Genomic DNA, 27141 nt, shown 5'->3' with positions numbered 1-27141 from the left:
TCTCCAAAAATTCATCTGGAATAAAAAAAGAGCCCGAATAGCTGAAGCAATCCTGAGAAAAAAGAACAAAGTTGGAGGGGTCACGATACCAGATATCAAGCTATATTACAAAGTCACTGTCCTCAAAACTACCTGGTACTGGCACAAGAACAGACATATACTAGTAGACCAATGGAACAGAACAGAAACTGAACCAAGCCATTATGCTCAATTAATATTTGACAAAGGAGGCAAGAGCATGCAATGGAGTCAAGATAGTCTGTTCAATAAATGGTGTTAGGAAAATTGGACAGATGCATGAAAAAAAAAATGAAACTAGATCACCAACATACACCATACAGAAAAATAAACTCAAAATGGATAAAAGACTTAAACATAAGATGGGGAACTATAAAAATCTTAGAAGAATCCATAGGCAGCAAACTATCAGACACATGTCGTAGAAATACCTTTACCGGTACAGCTCCTAGGGCAACGGAAACTAAAGAGAAAATAAACAAATGGGACTACATCAAAATAAAAAGCTTCTGCACAGCAAAAGAAACCATCAACAAAACAACAAGAAAGCACACTGCATGGGAGAACATATTTGCCAATGTTATCTCCAAAAAGGGTTTAATCTCCAAAATTTATAGGGAACTCACACAACTTAAAAAAAGGAAGATAAACAATCCAATAAAAAAATGGGCAAAGGATCTAAATAGACACTTTGGGAAAGCAGATCTACAGAAGGCCGAGAGACATATGAAAACATGCTCAAAGTCTTTAATCATCTGAGAGATGCAAGTTAAAACAACAAGGTACCATCTCACACCTGTCAGAATGGCTATCATCAACAAATCAACAAACAAGTGCTGGTGAGGATGTGGAGAAAAAGGAACCCTAGTGCAATGCTGGTGGGAATGCAGACTGGTGCAGCCACTATGAAAAATAGTATGGAGTTTCTTTAAAAAATTCAAAATGGCCTAAACCGGTTTGGCTCAGTGGATAGAGCGTCGGCCTGCGGACTGAAGGGTCCCAGGTTCGATTCCGGTCAGGGGCATGTACCTTGGTTGCGGGCACATCCCCAGTGGGGGGTGTGCAGGAGGCAGCTGATCGATGTTTCTCTCTCATCGATGTTTCTGACTCTCTGTCCCTCTCCCTTCCTCTCTGTAAAAAATCAATAAAATATATTTTTAAAAAAATAAAAAATAAAAAAAAAATCCAAAATGGAACTCCCATTTGACCCAGTGATTCCACTTAGGAACATATCCCAAGAAACTGAAACACCAATCAGAAAGGATATATGCACCCCTATGTTCATAGCATCACAATTTACAGTAGCTAAGATTTGGAAACAGCCTCAGTGCCCATCAGCAGATGAGTGGATTAAAAAACTGATACATCTAAAGAATGGAATACTACGCACCTATAAAAAAAAGAACTCTTACCATTTGCAACAGCATGATGGACCTGGAGAGCATTATACTAAGCAAAATAAGCCAGTCAGAGAAAGATAAATACCAAATGATCTCACTCACTTGTGGAACATAATGAACAACATAAACTGATAAACAAAAATAGATCCAGAGACACAGATGCAACGAACAGACCTTCAAACCTCAGAGGGAAGGCAGGGGAGGGTAAGAGATCAACCAAAGGACTGGTATGCGTGCATATAAGCATAACCAATGTACAGAGACAGTAGGGAGGTGAGGGCCTGTGCTGGGGGGCAGAAACAGGGGGGAGAGATCAATGGAGGGAAAAGGAGACATATGTAATACTTTCAATAATAAAAAATTTAAATAAAAAATACTCTACCCAGGACACTTGGAGCATAATAACTGGCCTTTCAATGGCTAGATATCACAGAAACTATGAAATGTAAAGGTTGACAGATTTTTAGTAAATTTGGCTTACATTTACCTATTATTCCTTTAAATAATATAATCAACACATTTGTTAAAAAAATAGAAAACTACAAGAACAGAATTTGAAATCCTAGCAAAATTATAATTTTTCATAATCTCACTTAATTCTAAGTTTAAAGAAATAAATGTAGGAGAATTCCATTAAATCTATAAAACATTTATTTTATACTCTAAATTGTCATCATTAGCACTGATGTTAAAAATTTTAAAGTTAAAAAATTAGAGAAAAATACCTAGCCTAAGCTTGTACTTTGGATTTAGTAATATGAAGGCTACCTATATAGTTTTTTTTTGTACTATAATATTGAGAAAATATATAGTTTTTCATCTTAGAAATTTTCTTTCTCAGAGAATGAAACACTTGGAAGCAAGTATAGAAAAGTTTAACGGGACAAAATGGAGACCACTTTATTGAAACTCAGAAATTCGAATATAAGCAGATCTGCAAAATCCTAGGGGATCATGTTAGATAAATGTTTATTGGACAGAAAGGCAGCAAAATCTATTTGTGAAATACCAGAGTTAAAACAATTTTCTAAACATAATAATAATTAAAATCCATGGAGAAGCATATTGCCCTCTGACTTTTTTTTTTTTTTTTTTGTCTTTTGTCCAAACTAAAGGCAATCTCAAAAATCCCAGGAAAACTGACTGAGCTAAATCACAGATATATAACAAATTCTCAAAAGATTAGAAACATGTGGATCTATAAGATTAAAATTTTAGTATAAAAGGGTAAAATTTAATTGGTGGTTTAGGAGAAAAGCATTACCACAACCTAAAAGTGACAAGGTTACTAATTCATAAAAAATATAGCTCAGCTAGTATATTTCATAAAGTATAGACCTACATAGAAATCTATCAAAACAGAATTTGGGGAAACTTTACAACTTGATTTATGAGTTCTATGGTGAGATTATTAAGCACTTCTGTTAAAAAATATGCATAATAAATATTTCTCTTTACTTCATGGTAATAGCACATTAGAAAAGCTGATATAGTTTTAAAATTGCATATAGTTTTTTTCTCACTATACAACAATACTAAAGGATCTCTAGCATTTTCGGTGGTTTACAATTCATAAACATATATTTGTTAGAGCCACTCAGTGTAATCAAAGACATACCCAAATTTGGCACAGATGATGATGGGAGGAAATGAAAGAAAAAGAAACAGCTCTTTCATATACGCTGATAAGAATATTTCTGCATTTTATAATAAAATCTGGTGAAATATTTAAAACTAAAAGAATGAAAGGTTATTTTAGTTAGGTCTAAATGTTTCTAAAATTTGATATTGCAGTTTACCTAATGAAAATGAACTTCAAAAAATAAAAAAATAAACTTCAAAACATTGGAATTATTCAATGCTCCATCCACTACTAAGTTGTGAGAAACACCCTAGGCACAACCTAAGTTAACACTATTCAAATCACATTCATTGTTTCAGGAAGCTATTTCCAAATTTACAATCTGGAATAAATGCAAAGAATACATGTTTGCAATAGAACAAGTAAGTTATTGGCTAACAATAGTAAAATCCTAAGTGATTTCCATGGGGCCTTACAATATTATTAGGTATGATTTAGTTATAAGTAAATGAATAATTGAGTTTATAGCTATTTTTAAACTAAAGATAATTTCATAAATACATGATTGGTACAATAAGACCATGTTAATTTTGTGGTAGTAATCAGGACTTTGCTTTGAAAGCCTATCATCTTGGATCTTATTTTCAAAAATTCAATATGATGTTAAAAGATATGTCATAACTTGGGTTTCAGACTTTAGTGTTTCAGAAATGTGTTTACATACTTCATTGTGTAATTATAGCTCTTTAAGATAGATAAGGCAAATAAATGGTAGCTATATTTTGGAAATGTAATTGAAAAATGCAGTTGTCCAGAAGTATTTGTGGGTATGATATCTCTGAAAAGCTGCTCAAAGCTACAGAGTTTGAAGTTAAATTTTTGATGTTGTCACTCTCAATCTATTGAATGGCTGACAGACAATCAAACCCTTCTGGCTGGCTGGCAGCTCATTTTGCCTGGCAGGTGGCAAACAATTAGACACACCAATTTGTGCCTCCTGATGACATTAAAGCATGAAACTAAGTTGTATGCAGGGCCTAGTGATTTGTGTGAAAGCATTTCAAAAATAATACTCTTTGCCGTGGCAACTCATTTCAGACTGCCACCTCCCATTATGGCTTTGAGCAGTGAAGACGACAGACTTGAGTTACAGGCAGTGCGAGGCCGCTTCTGTTCAATCCTTCATCTCGCCCCCTGAGACCTCAATCCCTCCTTTCATCAATATCACCTCATCATTTACATTTGATAGTACTTGAACTATTGCATATATTAACTACACTGGAGACCCTTTTCCTAAAAAGAATTAAAAATATGCTTTGTGCACCTCAATTTTATTTCTACTTAGAATTATGATTACCCTCCCATTGCATTTTACACAAAAGCTACCAAGAACAAATCAAAGTGTTCTATTTTTTAAAAGCAATATTCTCAAAATATAATAAATTTTGAGTAGCTAAGAATATTGGCACTCAGGTGATTGCTTTGTTAAGATTTATTGGGGGAAAAAACCCATTCTAGCAATAATCCAAACTTACACAAAAATGTGTTACTTACTCTTTATTTCACTAGATTCTCTTATGCAAATTACCATAATTCTCTGTGTTTATTGTTTTGTATTTTAACAAAATTTAAATATGTAAGTTAAAATTAAATGGAACACAAACTTTCATTACCTTAAGGTGTCGTAACATTTATTTATAGAACTATATAATTAAACATACTTACATGCATATTTATATGCACTCATAAAAAAACATATACCCAGACATCCTGGGACCATAAACCAATTAGGTGAGATAGAGGACATCAATATGAAATGGCATAGGAACATTCAAGAAACCACATGAATGAACATCCAAATATTAGCAAACTATTTTTAAAAGAAATATCTTTCTATGTTTATAGACCTCTCTTATTTTTATTTTTTTATTTTTGACAACACATTTTATCTTATATGAAAATTATTTGCAAACATTTTTATCTCCTTTGTTCAAAATTATTTGCAAGCATTTTATCTCCTCTAAGTACATAATAGACAAAAGATTTAATTCATCTTTATATACTAACATAATGACCAGTGCCATTTATGTTTTCACAATAGATATTCAAAAATAATCTGTAGAACACTGGTTTAAATGTGTAAGGGCAAAGTTTAAATTATATTCCTATATAAAAAAAAGATACTCCTCACCCTTAAACACCAAAAAAATTACTGTCTCTAATTTATACAAGGCAGTTTGACTATTTTAGATAATATATTTTGACTATATATTTATTTTGACATTACAGGTTAAGAAACATTTTATTTCCTAACTTGGTTCTTTATAAAAAAGAGTTGCTTGTCAATCACTTCACACACATACATTTTTTTTTTGGTAGGAAAATGTGTTTTGAACATTCAGAAGGTTAAAAAAAAGTATGTAAGCATAATTTGGAATATGTATCAATCCCAGTATCAAAGTTAAGTAATATTGTTAGAATTAATGACTATCCTAAAGTAATTTTCTAATGCTGCACATTTTTTAAATAGTAGAATGTATTATATGCACACGTTCTTTGGTTCTAAAATATTTTATTCTTCTGTGGCAAGTATAATGGAACAGAAAACAAAATTCTTGGTTCTCAACTAAAAGTTCCTTGTACAATTAATATCTGAATACAAACAGATAAATGGGGCCATGTTATAAATCGTTTAGAACCCTAAAATACCTTTCAGCAATATTTACTTTCAAATGTCTTTCAGCAATACTTTCTAATACTTGCTTCAAAATATGGCTTTTGCATGGATAATGTAAATTCCAAGAGGAAGATGATCACACATTTAATTTTTTCCATATATCTGCATTTAAAACTCAAATTATTTATTACTTAAGGCAGGCTGCTTAATACCCAACAATTATTATAGTTTTCATTAATAACGTAATGAAATTTTAGAGCCAGAGTAGACCTTGAAAAAAATCTGGCCTTTCCCATTTATATCCATTAACAAATTAAGTCCAAAAAGATAAAATGACTTCCCCAGTGTAGTGTAGTCACTTGATGGTTGATTATGATCAGAATCTGAGTTTCTCTATTTCTAATTCAATGTGATATCCTCCATATCATATTGAAATCCCTTTTTTAGAGATATGTTATTAAAATGCCATACTGAGATCAATCAAGTTGGTCTGTCACTTAGATATTATTTGTAGTAAGGATCTATATTAATAAATCTAATGTTTTCAAGACCTCCTAATATTTTTAAATTAACAGAATCAAATTTTCCTTCCATGTGTACAACACTGTAAGTAATTAGTTTAGTACCTACCTGTCAAAGGAATGAAACTGCATAGGAAGAATAGCTTGCGCTTCTCTTTTCAATGCTGGATCTGGATATGGAATAGGATCAGGGCCACATTCTGCAATTTCAACTGGAGCAGCCACGAGGCTTTTCAATATTTCCTTGACATTAATGCCTTTGGTTTGACTAATGCTAGATATGGATGGTGCAGGCTTCAAAATTTCACTAGGATTCTCAGTTAAGCTTTCTTGTGATTTTTTCACTTCAGAGGACAAAGTGGATAACAGTTCACTCATGGCATCAGGGCCTGCACTAGGCTCTAATTCTGCCCCATTCAAGATGCTAACCACATGCTCCTCTCCAATTCCTGAATCTGTATGAGGAATGGAACCTTCTAACTGAATATCTTCACCAGGGGTTGGTGTTTCTTTTTCCTTTATAGTGTCTGGAAATGCAGCAGGTGTTTCTGTAATGAAAGGAAATGCTTTCAATAAAAAACAGTAATATTAATAAAATAGCTTCACATAATAGAGAAAATAAAACCTGTAATAAACAAAAAGTCTGCTATCTGGATGTGCAGGACAGCTGGGTTAAAACATATCCATATATAGTTATATTTGTTTAGTAATCATCAACAGAACCCTGTTTCTATTATAAATCATTTGGCATTTCAAAACAGATGTCTTTAAGAATAGGGAACAAAGTTCCCATACAATTTTTCATAACAGCTCATAAATAATTATTATATGAAGTTCCCCTTTTATCATTTTATTGTTAGCAAAAAATACTGAAGAGATTTTTTATACTTCTCTAATATTGTCCTTAAAATGTCATTTTTATAACTTTTATGGTACTTCAATAATCAATGTCTAACTAAAACATTTAAACTGGTTGAAGATATTTTAAAGTTCCAAGAACATAATACATAAAATTCAAAAGAGTTAATTGCAAAAATCATGTCAGACGATTAGTTCAAAATAATAGTTTAATCAGAAAATAATGCTCTTCAAGGATTTAGCCTACATGTGCCTTTCTTCAAGAATAATTATTTTAGAGTACTTATTTTTTGTGAATAAATATAAACTTAAATTTATGAAAACTTAATTAGAAAAATATAGGTATGAGATACACATATAACATTACCAATTAAAATGGATAAAAAGAAAAATACCTTTAAACTATTAAATTCATATTAAATCTCATTATACAAATGTTAATATAATAAACTTCTCCATATAATAGACTTATGTAACACTTTCAACAAGATAAAAAAAATGAAACCATAGCCAACACACACACACAAATAGTTATAAAATTGTAAATGATGACCTTAAAAAGTTTATCTAATCTAGAATATGATGGAGATAATAACAGATCTTAATTTTATAAAGTCATGATAAAGAAGAAAATAAGATACTGCATGAAAATTATTTGCAATTACTCCTTAGATTCTTAGTAAATGTTAGCTAGTTAGAAATAATGTCTTCATATTATTCAATATTCCTAATATATAATATTTAGTTAAATTCATTAAAACAATCATCTCTCACAGTTCAGTGTTATATTATGCTCTTCCTAAATTTTATTAAGTAGGCTTTAGTTTTGCATGTTTGTTTGATTTTAAAATTGAAATAAAATATTAATTAGTGTTAACATGATACTAATATTTAAAAAGTGGGTGACCAATATGAAAAACAGGGTAAATCTATTCTTTGATGATCCCAAGACTAAGAATTAAAATAACTTCACAAAAGTTTTGAGAAGACAAATGATTTCAGTAGTACTACTGGCAAAGCACTACAGAAAGAAAAAGTTAAGAGATAAAGGTAACAGTTTGGATTTTTTTTATAAAACCTTGCAAAAGAAGATTAAGACAGAATACCATTAGGAATAAACAGGAAGGGAAAGAATGGAGATGTTTATGGAATATCTAGCTTAATGAAAAAGAAGCACAGTGCTCTGCCACTAATTGAGGAAGTAAGCAATGGAGGAGTGTATTTGTTAGAAAAATAATGAATTAGATTTTGAATCAATTAAGTCTTCATAATCTCTGGGATATTTATATCTGCAGGTCAAGATAAGTATAGACATATATTTTGGGAACATTTAAACTGAGGTGCTAATCAAAACTTGGGAAGTTTCACAATAACCTTAGAGATACAAAATGAGAAGATGTTGAAGGCAGTTTTTCCACTATCAGTGATACTACTCAATTTATCTAGTACATGTGCACCTACAGATAATATATTTTGGAAAGAAAACAAAAAGAACTAAGTAATAATATTAATATTTCTGTGACAATAGGACTGAGAATGTAAATACAGAAACAAAATAAGAACACTAACATCAAGAAAAGATCAGTATCATAGTTACTAGAATGGGCCAACTTTTCCTGCAGAGTTTAATTATCAAAAGGTGTATAATCAAGTCTACCACTTCGCCTGAATTTAACCAACTTATAGATTTGGCCTACATTTACCCTAACGTGATATCTCAATATCTTTACTTAAGGTGTGTTTTACATCAAGAGGTATGGGAAAATTGTAAATGTTTCAAGTTTTATTAATATGAAGTATAAACATTTTGCTAGCAAACAAATATCAAAGGAAATAAAAATTTTAATTTGGTGTCTAGAGGGGCCATATAAAATATTTATCTATCAAATATAATTGTTTGCTTTTCTATTCAAGTGACTCTCAATGGACAATTAAAATCCATAACTCATACTTGGCCAGTGTGGCTCAGTGGATTGAGTATTGTCCCATGCAACAAGAGGTCACCGGTTCAATTCCAGGTCAGGCACATGCCAGGGTTGCTAGCTCGATCCCCAGTAGGCGGCATGCAGGAGGCACCCAATCGATGTTTCACTCTCATGGATGTTTCTATCTTTCTCCCTTTCCTTTCCTCTCTAGCTAAAAATCAATAAAAACACATTTTAAAAAAATCTATAACTCATTAACTAGATACTTAATACTCAAAAACAAAAAACAACAACAATGAAAAGTTTATCAAAATGAACATTAAACTTTCAAATGAATCATCAAAATATTTACACAGCCTAGCCGGTGTGGCTCAGTGTTTGAGTGCTGATCTATGCACCAAGAGGTTGCTGGTTTGATTGCTGGTCTGGGCACATGCCTGGGTTGTGGGTTTGATCCCTGATGAGTGGCATGCAGGAGGTAGCCAATTAATGTTCTCTCTCAGGGGTGTTTCTATCTCTCTCTCCTTTTCCCTTCCTCTCTCTCTAAAAAAACACACCCAATAACAATACGTTTAAAAAAAATAAAATATTTACATGGTAATAAAAACCTTAGTTTTATTTTTACTGTAACTGGTGAAAAAAATATTTCAAAAATGAAGCAAGTAGTAAATTTAATATTTCAACAAAAATTCTATTCAAATAAATATGTTTTGTAAAGCATACCCTGTGATCATGTTACATAGAAAAAAAAATTAACACCAATGGAAATTTTTATAATAGTAATTCTTTTTAAAAAATAAATCATAGTTAAAATATTAATTTCCCATTATGTATTAACATCTTTTACAGAACATGCTCTTAGTTGATATCATAAACATCAGCTTAGATAACTTACATGTTTTATTGTAACACTCTCATCAGTTTATCCTATATAATAAAAGCGTAATATGCTAAGTGTCCAACTGATTGGTCAAACTTTTGGTTGACTGCTCGACCAGTCATTATGATGTGCACTGACCACCAGGGGGAAGATGCTCCAACTAGTAGGTTAGCTTGCTGCTGGGTCGGCCAACCAGGACTGGACAAAAGGGCCAGACACGCCCTGGAGCCCTCCCACAGCCTCTCCCTGGCTGGCCAACCTCCTGCAGTCCCTCCCCAGCTGGCCAGCCCCCATCGGCCCCAATCAGAACTGGGTGAGATGGCCCCAATCGGCCCCATCGCTGGCCAGGCCGAGGGACCCCACACATGCACGAATTCATGCACCAGGCTTCTAGTATAACAATAACGCAGAAACATTACTAGCCTAAGTGATCTTAACCTCCTAGGAAACAGGCAGTTGGAAGCCAGATGTCTCTTCTTTTTTACTGTGTTTCATTGAGTCTAATTGAGTTCATCTAATAAACTTTGAGAAAATTATGGGATTAAGTCTAGCAAATAACATGATTTCTACATAGAGATCACATTTATAACATTCCTTCCTCCAAAAATCTTGTTTTACAGTGACTTATAAAGTGTTTCAATATGTCTGACCTATTAAGTTATTCATATTGGTATTTTCCAAACTCAATAAGAAATAACATGAAAAGAAACATTCAGCTCCTTGTTACTTTTACACTAAATATTATGTTAAGATTAATTATTTCATCTTCAAATAGTAATACTAAAGAAACTAAATCACATTAGAGTGATTTAAAATAAAACATTAATATCTGTATATAACAAACATATATATTTTGTTTATATTAAATCCAAAAAATTCCAAGTTACATAAAAATTAACCAGAATTCCAAAGAAAAAACATAGATAAAATTTTAAAAATCATTAGAGTTCATTTTATATAACAAAAGAATGCAATAAGCACTGAGTAATTAGTTGCAATTATATATATACTACATGCCCAGTGCACAAAATCATGCACGGGTAGGGTCCCTAGGCCTGGCCGGCAATCAGGGCCCATCTGTGGGGCGACTGGCAGAGTGATCGGGGCCTCCCACTCACACCCGCCTTGGTCAGCCTGGCACCACCCACTCGCAGGCCCCACCCCCCACCACCAGTCGCTTCCCTCTGTGGGGTGACTGGCGGGATGATCGGGGGGGCCCCCACTGGCACCCGCCTTGGCCAACCACTCACCAGCCCTGCCCCCCACTGCTGCCGCCACTCACCTCCTTCTGCAGGGTGACTGGCGGGGTGATCAGGGGTCCCCACTGGCACCCGCCTTGGCTGGCCAGGGGCCTGCAGGCTGAGGGCAGCTCCAGCTTTGAGCATCTGCCCCCTGGTAGTCAGTGCACGTCATAGTGACCAGTCGTTCTGCCGGAAGTTCTGCCGTTCGGCTATTTGCATATTAGGCTTTTATTATATAGGAGATATATATATGTGTGTGTATATATATATATATATATATATATATATATATATATATGTATATATATGTGTGTGTGTGTGTGACACACATATATACATATGCACATATACATATGATTCAAATTTTTTGTTTGCTAAGTGTATAAAAAATACTTCAGGAACTCAACATTACTACCAAAAAAATATCCAAAATAGACAAATTATTATTTAAAAGAAACCATTAAGAGGCAGAAAGATACTTCCATGATTTGACTATGATGTGTAAATCTGTTTGGGAGTTTTGAGTTCAATGGAGAGCATTGAGCTCCTTGGATTGCTAGTAATCACTTTCATCAAATTAAGACCTTTTCAGGACAGTATTTCATCAAATATTATTTCTTCCCTTTCTCTTTCTCTCCTCTCTTCTCTAACTCCCATATGTGTATGTTGCTTCACTTGATGGTATCTCACAGGTCTCTGTGGCTCTCTTCACTTTTCTTCATTCTTTTTTTTTTCATTCTGTACCTCAGAGTATGATAATTGCAATGGACCTTTCTTAAAGTATGATTCTTTCTTCTGCCAAGTCGAACCTTCTGTGGATACCCTCTAGTGAATTTTACATTTTAGTTATTAAATTTTCAACTCCTAAATTTCTACTTGGTTCTTTTCTATAATATTTCTTTATTGATATTCTCTTTGGTTAGACACATCATACTCATATTTTTAATTCTTCAGAAAATATTTCCTTTAATTACTTGAGCATATGTATAATAGCTGGTTTAAAGTAACTGTCTAAAGTCCAACATCAGGTTGTCCTCAGGGGCACTTTCTATCGACTGCTCTTTTTTTCGCCCTGTGTGTTAGCCTTTTTCTTTGCATATTTCATAATTTTTTGTTGAAAATTATACATTTAAAACATATGATGTGCCAATCCTGGAAATTAGACCCCCTCTGATGGGGTTCATTGTGTCTCTGTTTGTTTATTGACTCTCCTGAACTAATTCTGTAAAATTTATATTCTTTGGCACCTGCAGCCACTGAAGCCTTCACTCAGCCAAGTCATCAGCTAATAACTGGACAGAGATTGCCTTCAGTGTCTTGAACCAGTAAGACTTGTACTCAATGCCAGAGATCTTATGTGTATATTGGAGCATACTTTCAACACTTACCATGTTTACAACTCTCCCTTGTCCTTTACTTCCTGCTTGCACAGGGCCTAAAGATTATTCAGAGGTATATGATTTTAGGCCCTTCTCAGGTCTTTCCTGGACCTCTGAGTAAAGCCTCAGGAATGTGAACATCTTATTTTCAGATCTTCCTTTTAAGTTTTTTGGTAAGGCTCTTGTTTGTCATGGCTAGTAATGCAACCTCAGGCAGTTGCAATGTTATGAAAAAAAAAAAAGTTTCTGATAATTATTTTGACAAATACCTTAGAAATAGGCTTTACTCACCAAGCAAGCATGGATCAGATAAAATAATAATGGAGCTTTACCAAAGGGAGCTGCCAAACAATGCCCCAAAATGAGACTTTCTAAAACCTGTAAACCTAGTTGGCCTCCTTCCCATAGCTACTAGGCTGCTGGTTTTCACCATTGCCATGGTTGACTGGCTGCTGGTTTTCAAGGTTAATGCAGAGCTGGATGGCAAGAGGGCAAGTTAAGTCTCCACAAAGCTTGCTATTCTCATTAAAAAAACCTGCAGTTTTCCTTGATTTAACAATCTTTGGATTGTTTCAAACTTCTGATTACTTTCCAGAGAACTAAAAAGGGATTGTGACAATTTTTGCCAATGTTCTCATTGCTTTTATGGAGGAGTAGTTTTTTGGAGGTTCTTACTCTACTCTTTCACAAGTCCTGCCTCTAAATGATGTTTCAGCTCCAAATTTAAGGACAGTTCCAATTTGTACATTTCTGTCAAATAGGAATTATAAAATATTCACATAGCCCTAGACAGTTTGTCTCAGTAGATAAGAGCGTCGGCCTGTGGACTGAAGGGTCCCAGGTTCAATTCTGGTCAAGGGCATGTACCTCGGTTGCGGCTCATGTGGGAGACAACCAATCGATGTGTCTCTCTCACGTTGATGTTTCTGTCTTCCCCCCTCCCTTCCACTCCCTCTAAAAATAAACAAATAAAAATTTTTAAAAATCAATGGAAAAATATCCTCTGGTGAGGATTAAATATTCACATAAACATGTTTTGCTCTTCCCTTGCCTTAGCTTATTTGTACTTTTTATCTTCTCAAAGAAAAAAAAATCATACATTTCTTTAATGTAATGGAGGCAGCCAATAACACTAATAATAAAATGCCAACATAGATGTATAAAACTTTTCTTGAGTTGCAGAGAAATAGAAACAACCAAATGTGGTATAACATTGTTAATATCAATTAGATAAACCACACATTGTATTTTATATTGGGGTGGGCAGAAGTAGGTTTACAGTTGTAATACAAATAAACAATCTATATAATAAAAGCCCAGTGATCATTACGGCGGAACAACCAGAACAACCGGTTGCTATCACGCGCCAGCCACAGGGGCTGCCACCAGCGCTGCTGCTGAGCCTGGGGGGCCCCGGGGCCAGTTGTGCAGCCGCCGCCAAGGTGCTGGTAAAGAAGAATGCAAAGGTGGCCAGTGTGTGTGTGTAGCTTGAGATGAAGGCTCTGTGGGACGAATTCAATCAGCTGGGCACCGAGATAATTGTCACCAAGGCTAGCAGGTCAGGGTGCCCCTCTCCCTGCTGTAACCCTCCCCACATGGTGCCAGTCTCAGACAGCAGGCTTTGGCTAGATACACGTGAGCAAGACTGAGAAGCAGGATGGGAGGCCTGATGTGGCCACCTGCAGGTCCCTCTTGGTGCAGGTCAGCTCTTTCACTCTCCAAGTCTCAGCTCTAGCAATAGCCACTGGGCGTGCTGGGCTGGAGGGTACTGCTCGGGAAGCCAGGAAGGTGGCGGAGAGAAATCCTGTGGACCTGACACCCGACAAGCAGCCCAGGACCCTGCACCGCCAGAAATGGACCAGTTCAAAGCACACTGAGCTTGGGGGGAAGGCAGCTGCCTGTGAGGGGCCTTGCCTCCAGCTGCCTCCCGGTGGATCCCACCTCAAAGGAAACTCGGTCTTTGGTTCCTTAGTTCAGTCTATCCCGGCTAAAGAGGAGCAGCTGGGCACATTTTAGGGGAGAATTAAGACTCTAAAACAGTGTGTTCTGTTTCGTGGAGATTGCTACCCAGTTGTCTTAGGCTAAATTCCCGGTGACTGTGGGGCCTGGCTCTGCCACTGGGGACCGAGTCTTCCAATTGGCCTGTATTTGTTGTAAGGGCCCAAAGAGAAGAAGAAGGGGAACAGTTTTTCGATGCAATGGATTTGACCAACAGACAAAAGGCAAGTGCAGGCTGTGTCTATTGTACACACAGAGACACCAGCTCTGAGTCCATCTGGCCAAAGGGAGCTCAGGGCCTGTGTGCAGAGCCTTCTGGTGGTTTCTGTTTCCTTGCTGAGGCCATCCTCCCTGGGAAGCCTGGGGCCCATGCTCAGCTCCAGCTCAGTGGGCCTTCTCCAGGCCCTGCCCCCTGGCTGGCCCCACCCTCAGTTGAACCCCTCAACCCTGATCAAGGTGGGCCAGCCAGACCCACCCATGCACGAATTCATGCACTGGGCCTCTAGTAAATAATAAAGAACAATATAGGAATAAACTGTGAATTGCATGCTCACACTGTAAACCTGCTTTTGCCCACCCCCATATATGATTAAGAACTTAGGCTTTGAAATTAAGATGGTTTTACTTCCAATCAAGATATTCATGATTTGTGATTCAGGATGAGCCATTTAACTTTTCTCAGCCTCATTGTTTTCCTGTAAAATGAGCATAATAACAGTACATACATAGTTGTGATGATTAAAGAACATAATTAATGAATAGTATCTACCATAAAGTAATATTTAATTTAGAAGTTTTGTACCTGTTGCTGTCATTATGGATTTTACTGTTATCATCACTACCATCATCATTACCATAATCATCTATACTAATAAAAGGATAATATGCTAATTAGACCGGACATCTTCCAGACGACTTCCTAACATCCTTCTGGACAAAGCCATGGTGGCAGGGCTGAGGCAGAGGCAGTTAAGGGTGATCAGGCTGGCAGGGGAGAGCAGTTAGGGTGATCAGGCCAGCAGGGGAGAGCAGTTAGGGGGATCAGGCCGGCAGGGGAGAGGAGTTAGGGCGATCAGGCAGGCAGGCAGAGGCAGTTAGGGCTGATCAGGCAGGCAGGCAGAGGATGTTAGGGGTGATCAGGCTGGCAGGCAGAGTGGTTAGGGGCGATCAGGCAGGCAGGTGAGCGGTTAGTAGCCAGCGGTCCCGGATTGCAAGAGGATGTCCAACTGCCGGGTGGACATCCCCCAATGGGTCCCAGATTAGAGAAGGTGCAGGCTGGGCTGAGGGACACCCCCCCAAGCCTCTAGTCCTATATAATAAAAGGATAATATGCAAATCGACCGAATGGGGGAATGACTGGTCACTCTGACATGTACTGACTACCAGGGGGCAGACCCTCAACACAGGAGGTGTCCCCAGCTCACAGGCCCCAATCAGGTGATCAGGGCCTGCTGGCCAACCTCTCGGTCCCTTTCCCCCACCAGCAGGCTCCGATGACCCAATGGGGAATGGGGAACCGGCGGTAGGTGGTGGTAGACATGGGCGGCGCCAGGCCAAGGCCCTGCCTAGCCGGTCGCCCCACACACAGAGGGCAACCAGTGGCAGTGGGGGGCAGGGCTGGCAAGCGGGCTGAAGGGCCAACCTCTCAGTCCTCCCCCGTGCTGGCAAGCTCTGATTGCCCGCTGGGGAACTGGGGGTGGGTGGCAGTGGGGGGTGGGGCTCGGGAGCTGGTGGGAACTGCCAACCTCTCAGTCCCTCCCCTGGCTGGCTGGCATTCTTTCCCACAGCCTAGACCAGCCTTGGGCAAACTACAGCCCGTGGGCCGGATCTGGCTGTTCTATCCGGTTCTCTTGTTCTCCCCTCCGCTCCTTTACTTTGAATTTATATTAGTTCACACAAACACTCCATCCATGCTTTTGTTCCAGCCCTCTGGTCCAGTTTAAGAACCCATTGTGGCCCTCGAGTCAAAAAGTTTGCCCACCCCTGGCCTAGACACAGGCCTGCCCACAGCTGCAGACAGTTGCTCCTCACTCCTCCCTACCTGCTCCCTGAGGGGGAGAGAGAAGCCATCAACAAGGCAACAGGAGTTGGTTAGGTGGGTTGTTGAGAAACCTGTCTCCTGATTCTGTTGAATTCTAACCCTGTTTAGAATTCCGTGTTCTCTGCTTAAAGCACCTGATCTTACCCTCCTCAGTGGTGCTGCAACCTGAAACCTAAAGGGACCTGTTTGTGGGATGGGTCGTTGTGCCCCAGGACCCTGAAAGTAGAATCCTCCAGCAAACTGACACAGTGAACGTTCAGGTGTGACTAGAATGACCCTGATAGCGCCACTGGCCCCTGGACCTCTCTCCAGCATTGGGCCCACAACCCATCCCTTTTGTGAAAGAAATTCCACACAAAAGCACCTCTCATGAAAGGGCCTCCAACAGGGGAATCACAGCCTCCTACCTGGGCTCAAAGTACATCCTGGGCTGGACCCACCTCAGGTGTAAGATGGCAAATGGGGAACCGGAGATGGGTGGCGGCGGGGGGCAGGGCCGGCTGCCAGCAGCCGGGGAAGATGGCCCTGATCACAGGCCAGGCCTAGGGACTGTACCTGTGCAGGAATTTCATGTGCCGGGCCTCTTATAAGAAAATATAGAGCCCAACACCTCTATTAGTTATTCACTCCACACATCATTAATTTCTGTCTCTTTTCTCTAAGTTGGCCCCTTTATCTGTAGACCACTATATCCTATCCTAAAAAATGTGACCTCTCAATCCCATCTTCCTTGTAAGTCTAGCCCTTAAGCTACTTTGGGTATTTCTCCTTCCTTTCTGAAGAGAATATGGCATAATAAAAATATTATCCTATCTAATAAAGAGGTAATATGCAAATTGACCATCACTCCAACATTCAAGATGGCCGCCCCCATGTGGACACAATATTGGCGCCACAAGATGGCCGGCAGGGGAGGGCAGTTGTGGGTGATCAGGCCTGCAGGGGAGGGCAGTTAGGGGCAATTGGGCCAGCAGGGGAGCAGTTAGGTGTTGATCAGGCTGGCAGGGGAGTGGTTAGGAGTTGATCAGGCTGGCAGGCAGAAGCAGTTAGGGGCAATCAGGCAGACAAGCGGTTGGGAGCCAGCAGTCCTGGATTGTGAGAAGGATGTCCGACTGCCCATTTAGGCCACTGGGATCAGGCCTAAACGGGCAGTCAGACATCCCTTGAGGGGTCCCAGATTGTAGAGGGTGCAGGCTGGGCTGAGGGACACCCCCCATGCATGAATTTCGTGGACCGGGCCTCTAGTTCTATATAATAAAAGCCTAATATGCTAAGTGTCCGGGTGTCCGGTGTTGGCCATTCAACCAATCAAAACATAATATGCTAATATGCTAAGGCCGCTCAACTGCTGGCTATGACATGCACTGACCAACAGGCAGCAGACAGTCGACCGGTCGACCAGTCGCTATAACATGCACTGATGACCAGGGGGCAGACAGTTGACCAGTCGAACAGTCGCTATGACGTGCAGTGACCACCAGGGATAGATGCTCCGACCAATAGGTTAGCTTGCTGCTGGGATCCTGCTGATTGGGACTAAGACAGGCCAGACATGCCCTGGAGCCCTCCTGCGATCCCTACCCAGCTGGCCAACTTCCTGTGTCCCTCCTCGGCCATGATCGTGCATTGGTGGGGTCCCTCGGCCTGGCCTAAACCTTTTCGCAATCCCAGACTCCTTGGGGAATGCAGGGAGCCAGTTTTGGCCTGATCCCACAGGCCAGGCTGAGGGACCCCACTGGTGCACAAATTCGTGCACCAGGCCTCTAGTCTATATAATAAAAGCCTAAGTGACCATTATGGCAGAATGACCAGAACGACCAGTCACTATGATGAGCACTAACCACCAAGGTGCATATGGTCAATGCAGCAGCTGCCTCCTCATGGTCAGTGCGCTCCCACAGAGGGAGCACTGCTCAGCCAGAAGCCGGGCTTGCAGCGGCAGTGGCAGGAGCCTCTCCTGCCTCCACAGAAGCGCTAAGGGGCAGTGAGCCAAGCGGTAAGGAGCCTGCTGCTAAGGATCAGCGAGCTGAGTGGTAAGGAACAGCAAGCAGGCAGCAGAATCCTGTGGGGAGTGGGCCTAAGCTGGCAGCCGGACATCCCCGAAAGGTCCCAGACTATGAGAGGGCGCAGGCTGGGCTGAGGGATGCCACCTCCCCACACAATGCATGAATTTCGTGCACTGGGACTTTAGTGGGAATATAATCAAACTGATCTAAGTTCCAATTTGGGCTCCACACCTTACTAGTTTTCCATGTTGCCTCAACAAATTAGTTACACTTTCAGAGTTGTAGGAACTGCATTTGAAAAATGTATATCTTAAGTATGCTGTGAGGATTAAGAAACTTATCAGGCTATTACCTGTATTGCCTTTGCTAGATTCAGCTTCCCCCAAATTAGAAAATTTCCACAGACACCTCAAAATTAACACATCTAGATTTCTATTTCCTTCTGCAGGTTAGTAAAATTTTCAGCCATTATTTCTTCAAATAAGATTTCTATCCCTTTCTCTTTCCCTTCTGGGAGGCCTATAATGAAAATGTTATTCTGCTCAATGTTGTCCCCTAAGTCTCTAAAGCTATTTTCACTTTTTTAAAAATCATTTTTCTTTTTGCTGCTCTATTGGGTGAGTTCCACTGATCCTTTCCTATGCTTCAGATAGTGTGCTATTGAATCTCTGTATTATATTTTTCAGTTCAATTACTGCATTCTTCAGCTCTGTCACTTCTACTTGGTACTTTCTTATATTCTCACTAGAGGCATAGTGCACGGGATTCGTGCACTGGTGGGGCGCATGACCTGCAGGGATCAGCCAACTGTGGGAGCGCTGCTCATCCTGGTCAGCCGAGCGGCTGTGGACCCACTCTCTGAGTGGCTGCTCCCTGGTCCGGCATCTTCTGTGGAGCCGGAGCACTCACCTCTCCAGGGGACCCGGTCAGGGCCAGGCCCAGGGACAATAGCACTGAGAGGCGGTGGAGTAGGCCTCAGTCCCATGGTGGCCAGGAACGCGCCTCCCAGCCTCCGGAGTCAGCTCTGTGAGCTCGGCAGCAGTGCTGCACAGCTTGCGGGCATCCGGAGGAGGGGCAGGGAGTGAGGAGGAAGAGCCTGGGGCTAGGAGATGACAATTGCAGCCTGGGTTCCTGCACGTCAGACTGCGGTTTGCAGCGGGAGCAGCTGCTCATTCTGGTCAACTGAGCAGAACTCCCACTGTGGTAGCACACTGACCACCAGGGGCAGCTCCTATGTTGAGCGTTGGCCCCCTGGTGGTCAGTGCACGTCATAGCAACTGGTCGTTCAGTTGCTGGGCTTTTATTATATAGGGTTTTCTTTGTTGAAGTTCCCACTGTGTTCATCCACTCGTGTCCCCAGTTCAGTGAGCACCTTTATGACCAATACTTTGAACTCAGGTAAATTACTTATCTCCATTTCATTAAGGCTGTTTTTCAGATGTTTTATCTTATTCTTTCATTTGGGACATATTCCTTCCTTTCTTCAATTTGCTTAACTTTCTGTCTTGGTTTCTATACAATAGGTAAAACAACAATCTCTCCCAGTGTTGAAGGAGTAGCCTCATGTAGGAAATATACCTTGTCCTTCAACCCTGCCCCAGTACTTTGTCATCTCTCAAACCTTTGTGATTGTAAAAGCAGCAAAACCCATGTTAGACTTTTGACCTACAGAACTGTAAGATACTGAATTTGTGTTGTTTTAGCCAATAAGTCTGTGGTAATTTGATATGGAAGCAATAGAACACTAATACTACCTACCCCCTCTGCTTAGTTTCAAAACCAGATCCTTAATACAGATTACAGGCCCTACATAATTTGGTTCCTGCTTATCTATCTAAACTCAGGGAATGCTTCTCCTTCCTTTGATTCTTATTTGCAGCCATATATGTTCCCCAAATATGCCAAGGAATTTCTCAAAATTTGCATTTACCTTTTCAGAAATGTGCTTCTACTGTCCCCATTCTTTTCCCAAATTAACTGAATTCATCCTAATGTTCCCAGCTAAATGTCAGTCACTTTTATGTATTTCCCAACCCCAATTTAAATTAGGTTTCCCCTTTTGTACTTTCTCATAATGGTATGTAATTTTATTTCTTAGAAGGCACACATATTGCAATTATATATTTAAGTGTGTGCTTTCTAAAAGTGTATCTCCCTTGCTAGAATGTTAGCTTCATAAGGATTGGAACTTCTTGCACACCATTATATATCCTAAGTACCTAGGATGTAACAGTAAATAATCCATTTATTCAGCAAATATATAATGAAGTAATTGTAAAGTCAATTGAAAGAAAGGCAAAATTAGAAAGAAGATGGATGGAAGGAAGGAAGGAAGGAAAGAAGAAAGGAAGGAAGGGAGGGAGGGAGGGAAGGAGGGAGGGAGGGGAGGGGAGGGGAGGGAAGGGGAGGGGAGGGAAAGACTTTCCTTGGTAGCTTTATTAATACTAAGAATAGATATTTAGGAGTTAGATTTTTAACTATGTGCCATGAGTAACTGGAGATAATTTTTAACAGTAAAAAACTGCAATGTATAATATGTTCAACATCACTATCCAATAAAAATTCTATATTATATTGATGATACTATTATAGATTACTTATAAAATAAATTTTAATGTACTCACATAAAAGATTATAATGGACCCTTAAATATAATACTAAAAGCAAGAGAAAATAACAAACTTGCAATATTGAAACCTTAGTGTTAGTTTATAAGAATATAAAAATGTGCTTAATAAATATTAACTTCATTTTTAAATATGCAACAAATAAAAACTGAGCAGTAAAAATATTTGTATATAGATTACTGGTCTATTGTTTTTTCAATAAGATGTGATTCTGAAAGTAAAATTACTAGATCAAGGTTTATGGGTATTTTCATGCTATGCAAAGTATACATATTATATTCTCATTTTTCTAAATTTTACCCAATTTGCCAATTATACTACATTTTTCTTTCAATACAAACATAACTGATTACTTGTAGCATTAAATAAATTTTTCTTATTTGTACTGTACATTACCTTTTTTTTGCTAGCTGTTCAGTATTTTCTACATTTTTCCATTAATGTTATGTATTATTTTAATTGATATATAAGAGCTTTTTATTCATTAAGGGTATTCACTTTTATTAATGTAAATTTTTCCTGTTTGCATTTGTCCTTTAATTTTAATATATTCAGACATAGAATGTCTTTTATTTAGTCATATATTTTACTTTAGAACTTCAGCTTTTGATGGTATGCTTTAAACATAATTTCTTATATAAATATTAATTTTCTTAAATTATGTTCAGTTTAATTTTTACCTTTAAATTTTAATACATGTTAAATTTATTTGGAATATCATAAAACAAGAATACGATTTTTTTCAATTGGCTACCCCATGTGGTAATCCCCGAACCATTTGCCAAATGATCCTTCTTCACCCATTTAATTAGAAAAGTTATATTTACAATAATAAATATACAAATTCCAGTCCACATATAGACTGTTTATGCTGTAAGTCTATTCGTGTAACTGTATCACCGTCTCTTAATTATTTTATTTCCTGTCTTAATCCTTTTCCATGATTAGAAATGTTAGATGAAAAATGTATTTATTTATAAGTTCACCTAAATATTAACTTTCTTCTTATTAAACCTAAAGTGAATAGTTAACATAAAGCTTCTATAGCTTCCAGGACAAGTTATCAATAAAAGTCTCTTTAGCATACATTTTATGGCTACCATCAATACTGAGCTTTTCAAAAAATTGTTCAGCTATCTCACTGAATTACTCATTAGCTTACCAAATATTTAGTATATCTATTTCTAAGAGCCAGGCAAGGTGAAAGAGACTACCTTCTTGAAGCACAAATTTTAATAATCAACTAGACAAATAAATAAATTACATAACTACAAAAAGATAAAGAAGATGCTATGATAGACAATAGGGTGTCAGGAAGGAAGCTACTTAGCTACATTAGTCAGGAAAGACCTCTCTGAGGAGGTAACCTTTAAGCCAATACCTGAAGAAGAATAAATAAGGCAATCATACAAAAAAAAAAAAAGAAAAAAAAAAAAAAAAAAAGGAAAGAGAGCCATAAACCAGGAACAAAATACCAAGATCAAAAGGCAAGAAAGTGCTTGGAATGATTAAAGAACTAAAAAGGAATATGATTGTAACTAAGTGGGCAAATGGAAGAATAACAAGATAAATTTGGAAACGTAGTCAGCAGTAAGATTATCCAAGAGTCATCTGATAGCTTACTCTAAAGGATTAAGAAAAAATTAAGTCAAATCAAGACATAATCTCATTTATATTTTTTACTAAAATGCAGCAAAACTAAAAAAAAAAAAAAAATAGAATGGTGATCACAAAGAGAAGAGGTGAGAAAACCATTTTGGAAGCAACTATAGTAATCCAGGTAAATTAAAAATAAAGTAGTCTTGCCACTGTAAGTTTAGACATGTTAACTTTGTCCCAAAATTATAGAATGTTTAAGAAAGAAAAATTATTTCTAAATAAATATTTTATATTATATATATAAAATATTTATTATAGAAACATACATTAAATAAAATTATATTTTATTACATTATTTTTTAATTTTTTAAAATTTATCTTTATTGTTGAAAGTATTATAGATCTCCCTTCCCCCCCCATTGGCCCCTTCTAGCCCACACCAGCACCCCTACCCTTTGCCTTCACTACACTATTGTTTTTGTCCATGGGTTATGCATTTATGCATAGAAATTATTTGGTTAATCTCTTCCCACCCACCCACCCACCCCCTCCCACCTTCCCTCTGAGATTACAAATTGGTGCTATTTTTAAATTTTCCATCAGTTAATAGACTAAATGACTAGAGACAAGTCCAATGAAGAAAATGGCAATACTAGAAGAAGGAATAAGACCTTGAAATGAGGGACTATCAAAGATTAAAAAGAAGAGAGAGAGGCCAGATAGCTAGTTCAGAAAATTTTAAAAAGCTCAATAATGAGCTAAAAGAAGGAAATGAAGTGGGAAGGAGTTAAAGAGTAGACAAGATCAGTGCTTCTCAAACTATCTGTGAAAAATAAAAAAAATGTTAAAAGTACACAAAATAAAAGCACAAATATTTTTTATTTGACTCTATAGACATAAAACTACAATAAATATGATCTGAACAAAGACAACATTGGGAAAAAGATAATAGTTGTAAAAACTGTCCATGTTGTTCACTGAAAGTGTATATACACAAATGTTTTTATTTTTATACCTGTAACTTTTTTCATTACACATCATAACTAAACAAAAAGCTTTAAGCAAAAAGTGATTGCCCCCCAAAAATAACTATGTAAACACTATGAACAAACATTGAGAATATATAGTTTATAACGTGACCATGAGCTTTTTGCTTGTTAAACTTAATCTAAACCAAGTTGAACCAGCAATAATGGGAATAACATAGAGCTAACCTATTTTTATTTAATAACATGGAGAAAACAGTGTCACAGAGTTATGTTGATGGAATGAAAACTCAGCTTAGCATATTTATTTTAAACTTTTATCCAAAATGAAACCGGAAGTGCTGTATCTTTAAAACATACCACTAATGTTCAATACCCAGTTACAGTAATTTATCCTGCATAGTTATAATAACATATAAATTGCTTCACTGAAAGAAATAGTTCCAGTTCCATGAATTTCTTATGTATGAATCTTCTTTTAACAGAAAACACAAAACCTTCTATCAAATACTTAAGATGACAAAAGCCAACTTTGCAAGGATGAATAAAATGAATTTTATTCTTAGAGCTCAAGATAGTTCATTGACAATTATTATTAAACTAGACATCCGGTGCACGGAATTCATGCACTGGGGTGGGGGGGGGGAGGTCCCTCAGCCCAGTCTGCTCACTTTTGCAGTCCGGAACCCCTCGGGGGATGTCCGACTGCCGGCTTGTGGCTGGATGGCCTTCTGCTGCTGCATAGCCTACTGCTTGAGCTTCAGCAGCTGCTGCACATACATGGGCTGGGCCACCATAGTCTGTCCTGCAAACAACATCAAGTGGGTGGCAGGCTCACCCTGAGTTCCTGAGCTTCCCTGAGTCACTGAGATATTCAGACTGACTGCCTTCTACAGAGAACGTCAACATGATCAGGCCTAAGCTGGCAGTCGGACATCCCCTGAGGGATTTTGCAGTGTGCCAAGGGGCAGGCAGCCAGGGAGAAGCCTGAATTGGAGCTGGGCGCAGCACCGCTCGTGCTCATCCCGGCCCGCTGTACCTGCTGCTGCCGCCTGGTAGTGCTGCCACGGAGTCAGGAGAGGCTCTCGCCATGGCAGCTGCACTTGCCAGCGGTGAGCCCGGCTTCTGGCTGCACCAGCGGGCAGCTCCTGCATTGAGTGTCTGCCTCCTGGTGGTCAGTGTGCATAATAGTGACCGGTCATTCCACCGTAATGGTCGCTTAGGCTTTTATATATAGAGATAATGAAACATGTCACATAAATTGTATACTTCCAATATTCTAACTTTGATTTTTATTCTCTGACACTTGCTGCCAGTAAAAAACAAAACAAACAAAAAAACATTTGGAATCCTTCTTTGTTTGGCAGTGCTGCATTCATTAAAAATGTCGGACATGTTTGACAAAGAAGCCAATCCTATTAATCTTTAAAGAGTAGAATCCAACTAATTTTTTATCCTGTGAAAACACTAAGAGTTTATTCTACAGTTCCAATATCATCAACAGAAACTTCCTCTCAACCATTGCACCACAGCATGCAATCACAGATATGTATAATCCACTTCCATAATAGCACATATTAAAGAGAATAGGAAATTTACCACATCAACCTAAAAGAACCTCAAAATTGTATCATATCACTAAGACCACTGTGCAGTTCAGCCAAAATTATTTTCATAACAAAATTTTTTTTATATTCTAATGCAGGCTCCTTAATCTGGAATACTTCCCAGTCACTACAGCTAAACCTTTGGAATATGCTTACACACAACAGAAATTCCAGAGGACATTTAATTTATTTAATCCAATCCTTCTTACTTTACACAATTCAGAGCTTTATGTATTTATAAGAAATAAAGCTAAAAAATTTTTTTTTCCTTTATTTCATTATGATGCTTAAAGGTTGCATATTTATAAAAATATATATGCATTCATCAATTTGTAACAAAAAATACTTTATTGCTTCCTTTGTTCTATAAACTGGTCTTCCATATCCTTAACCACTGTATGGCGTACACTAAACTATGGTATCATTTGGAGCTCAGGTCCTCTCCAAACTCACTCAACTCAGTTTCTTGCAGTTGTAAACTCCCCCACTTTTTGTTGACTGTTAGCTAGGCAGTGCTCTCAGATCTTGCAAGGTGATGTCATATCTTTGTCCTGTGATCATCTCCATCACAGCAATGTCATGCACTGTTCTGCAACCAGCCAGATAAGTCTCTCTGCCTTTACAAGACTCCTGTGCTTAGGTCAGGGCTACCTGCATAATCATCTTTTATTAAAAGCAATTGTCCTATAGAAAATAACAGTCACAGAAGCAAAATCCATCATTTTAAGTGTTCCAGGAATTATGCAGGAGTGTACACAGGAAAAACTTGGGGATGAGACGTGGGGATGCAGAATCAGCCTACTACAATCCTTTGTTCTGCAGAGACAATTCTCATGTTAATCTTACCCAGAAATTATTTTGGCAATTTAATGTTTCATCTCTAAAACTTTCAATTGGTTCTTTTTAAAACTCTTCATTTTCATCCTCATTATGTCTACTTTTTCTTTTAGATTGAAAAACATAATGTACTTGATAATTAGCTGTTTAAATGTTCTTATCTAATAATTCTTAAATATCTATCCTTTCTTAATCTGTTCCTATTGACTAATTTTTTCCTCCGCTTGTCATTACATTTGCCTGCTTCTTTGCATGTTTAATAATTTTTATTAGATGTTTAACACTGGCATTTATATTGCTTGTTGAAGAATTTTTTTTTTAAATTTTTTTTTAAATATATTTTATTGATATTTTACAGAGAGGAAGGGAGAGGAATAGAGAGCTAGAAACATCGATGAGAGAGAAACATTGATCAGCTGCCTCCTGCACACCTCCCACCGGGGATGTGCCCGCAACCAAGGTACATGCCCTTGACCGGAATCGAACCCGGGACCCTTCAGTCCGCAGGCCGGCGCTCTATCCACTGAGCCAAACCGGTTTTGGCTGAAGAATTTTTTTTATATTCTTTTAAAGAGAGTTGGAACTTTGCTCTGACAGAAACTTAAATAACTTTAAATCGCTTTGATGCTTTCAAAGCTTGTTTTAAGGTTTTTGCTTGTGAATATGGAGTGGCCTTCATTTTAGGGCTATCATAGTCCTTCTGCTAAGGTCTGACTCTTCTGCATTCTCGAATGAATGTTACCACTGTACATATTATCATATCTAATAAAAGAGTAATATGCAGATTGACCATCACTCCAACACACAAGATGGCTGCCCCCATGTGGTCAAAGATCCTGCCCCCATGTGGACACAAGATGGCCACCACAAGATGGCCAGCAAGGGAGGGCAGTTGGGAGGGACCAGGCCTGCAAGGGAAGGCAGTTGGGGGCGATCAAGCCAGCAGAGGAGGGAAGTTG

General features: G+C 38.2%; 1 protein-coding gene across 3 annotated transcripts in view; it reads right to left on the bottom strand.

The window, feature by feature from the left end:
- The window catches only part of NBEA (neurobeachin), a 954039-nt gene that overhangs the window by 570067 nt on the left and 356831 nt on the right, over positions 1–27141 (bottom strand). For all 3 annotated transcript variants that reach the window (XM_080658500.1, XM_080658501.1, XM_080658502.1), the window contains one exon: positions 6308–6746. In XM_080658500.1, coding sequence (XP_080514626.1) covers positions 6308–6746 — 439 coding nt within the window. The remainder of the gene's footprint in view (positions 1–6307; positions 6747–27141) is intronic.

Source organism: Plecotus auritus, assembly GCF_963455305.1.
Source record: "Plecotus auritus genome assembly, chromosome: 3".
NCBI lineage: Eukaryota > Metazoa > Chordata > Mammalia > Chiroptera > Vespertilionidae > Plecotus > Plecotus auritus.
This window is presented reverse-complemented; position numbering and strand designations above follow the sequence as displayed.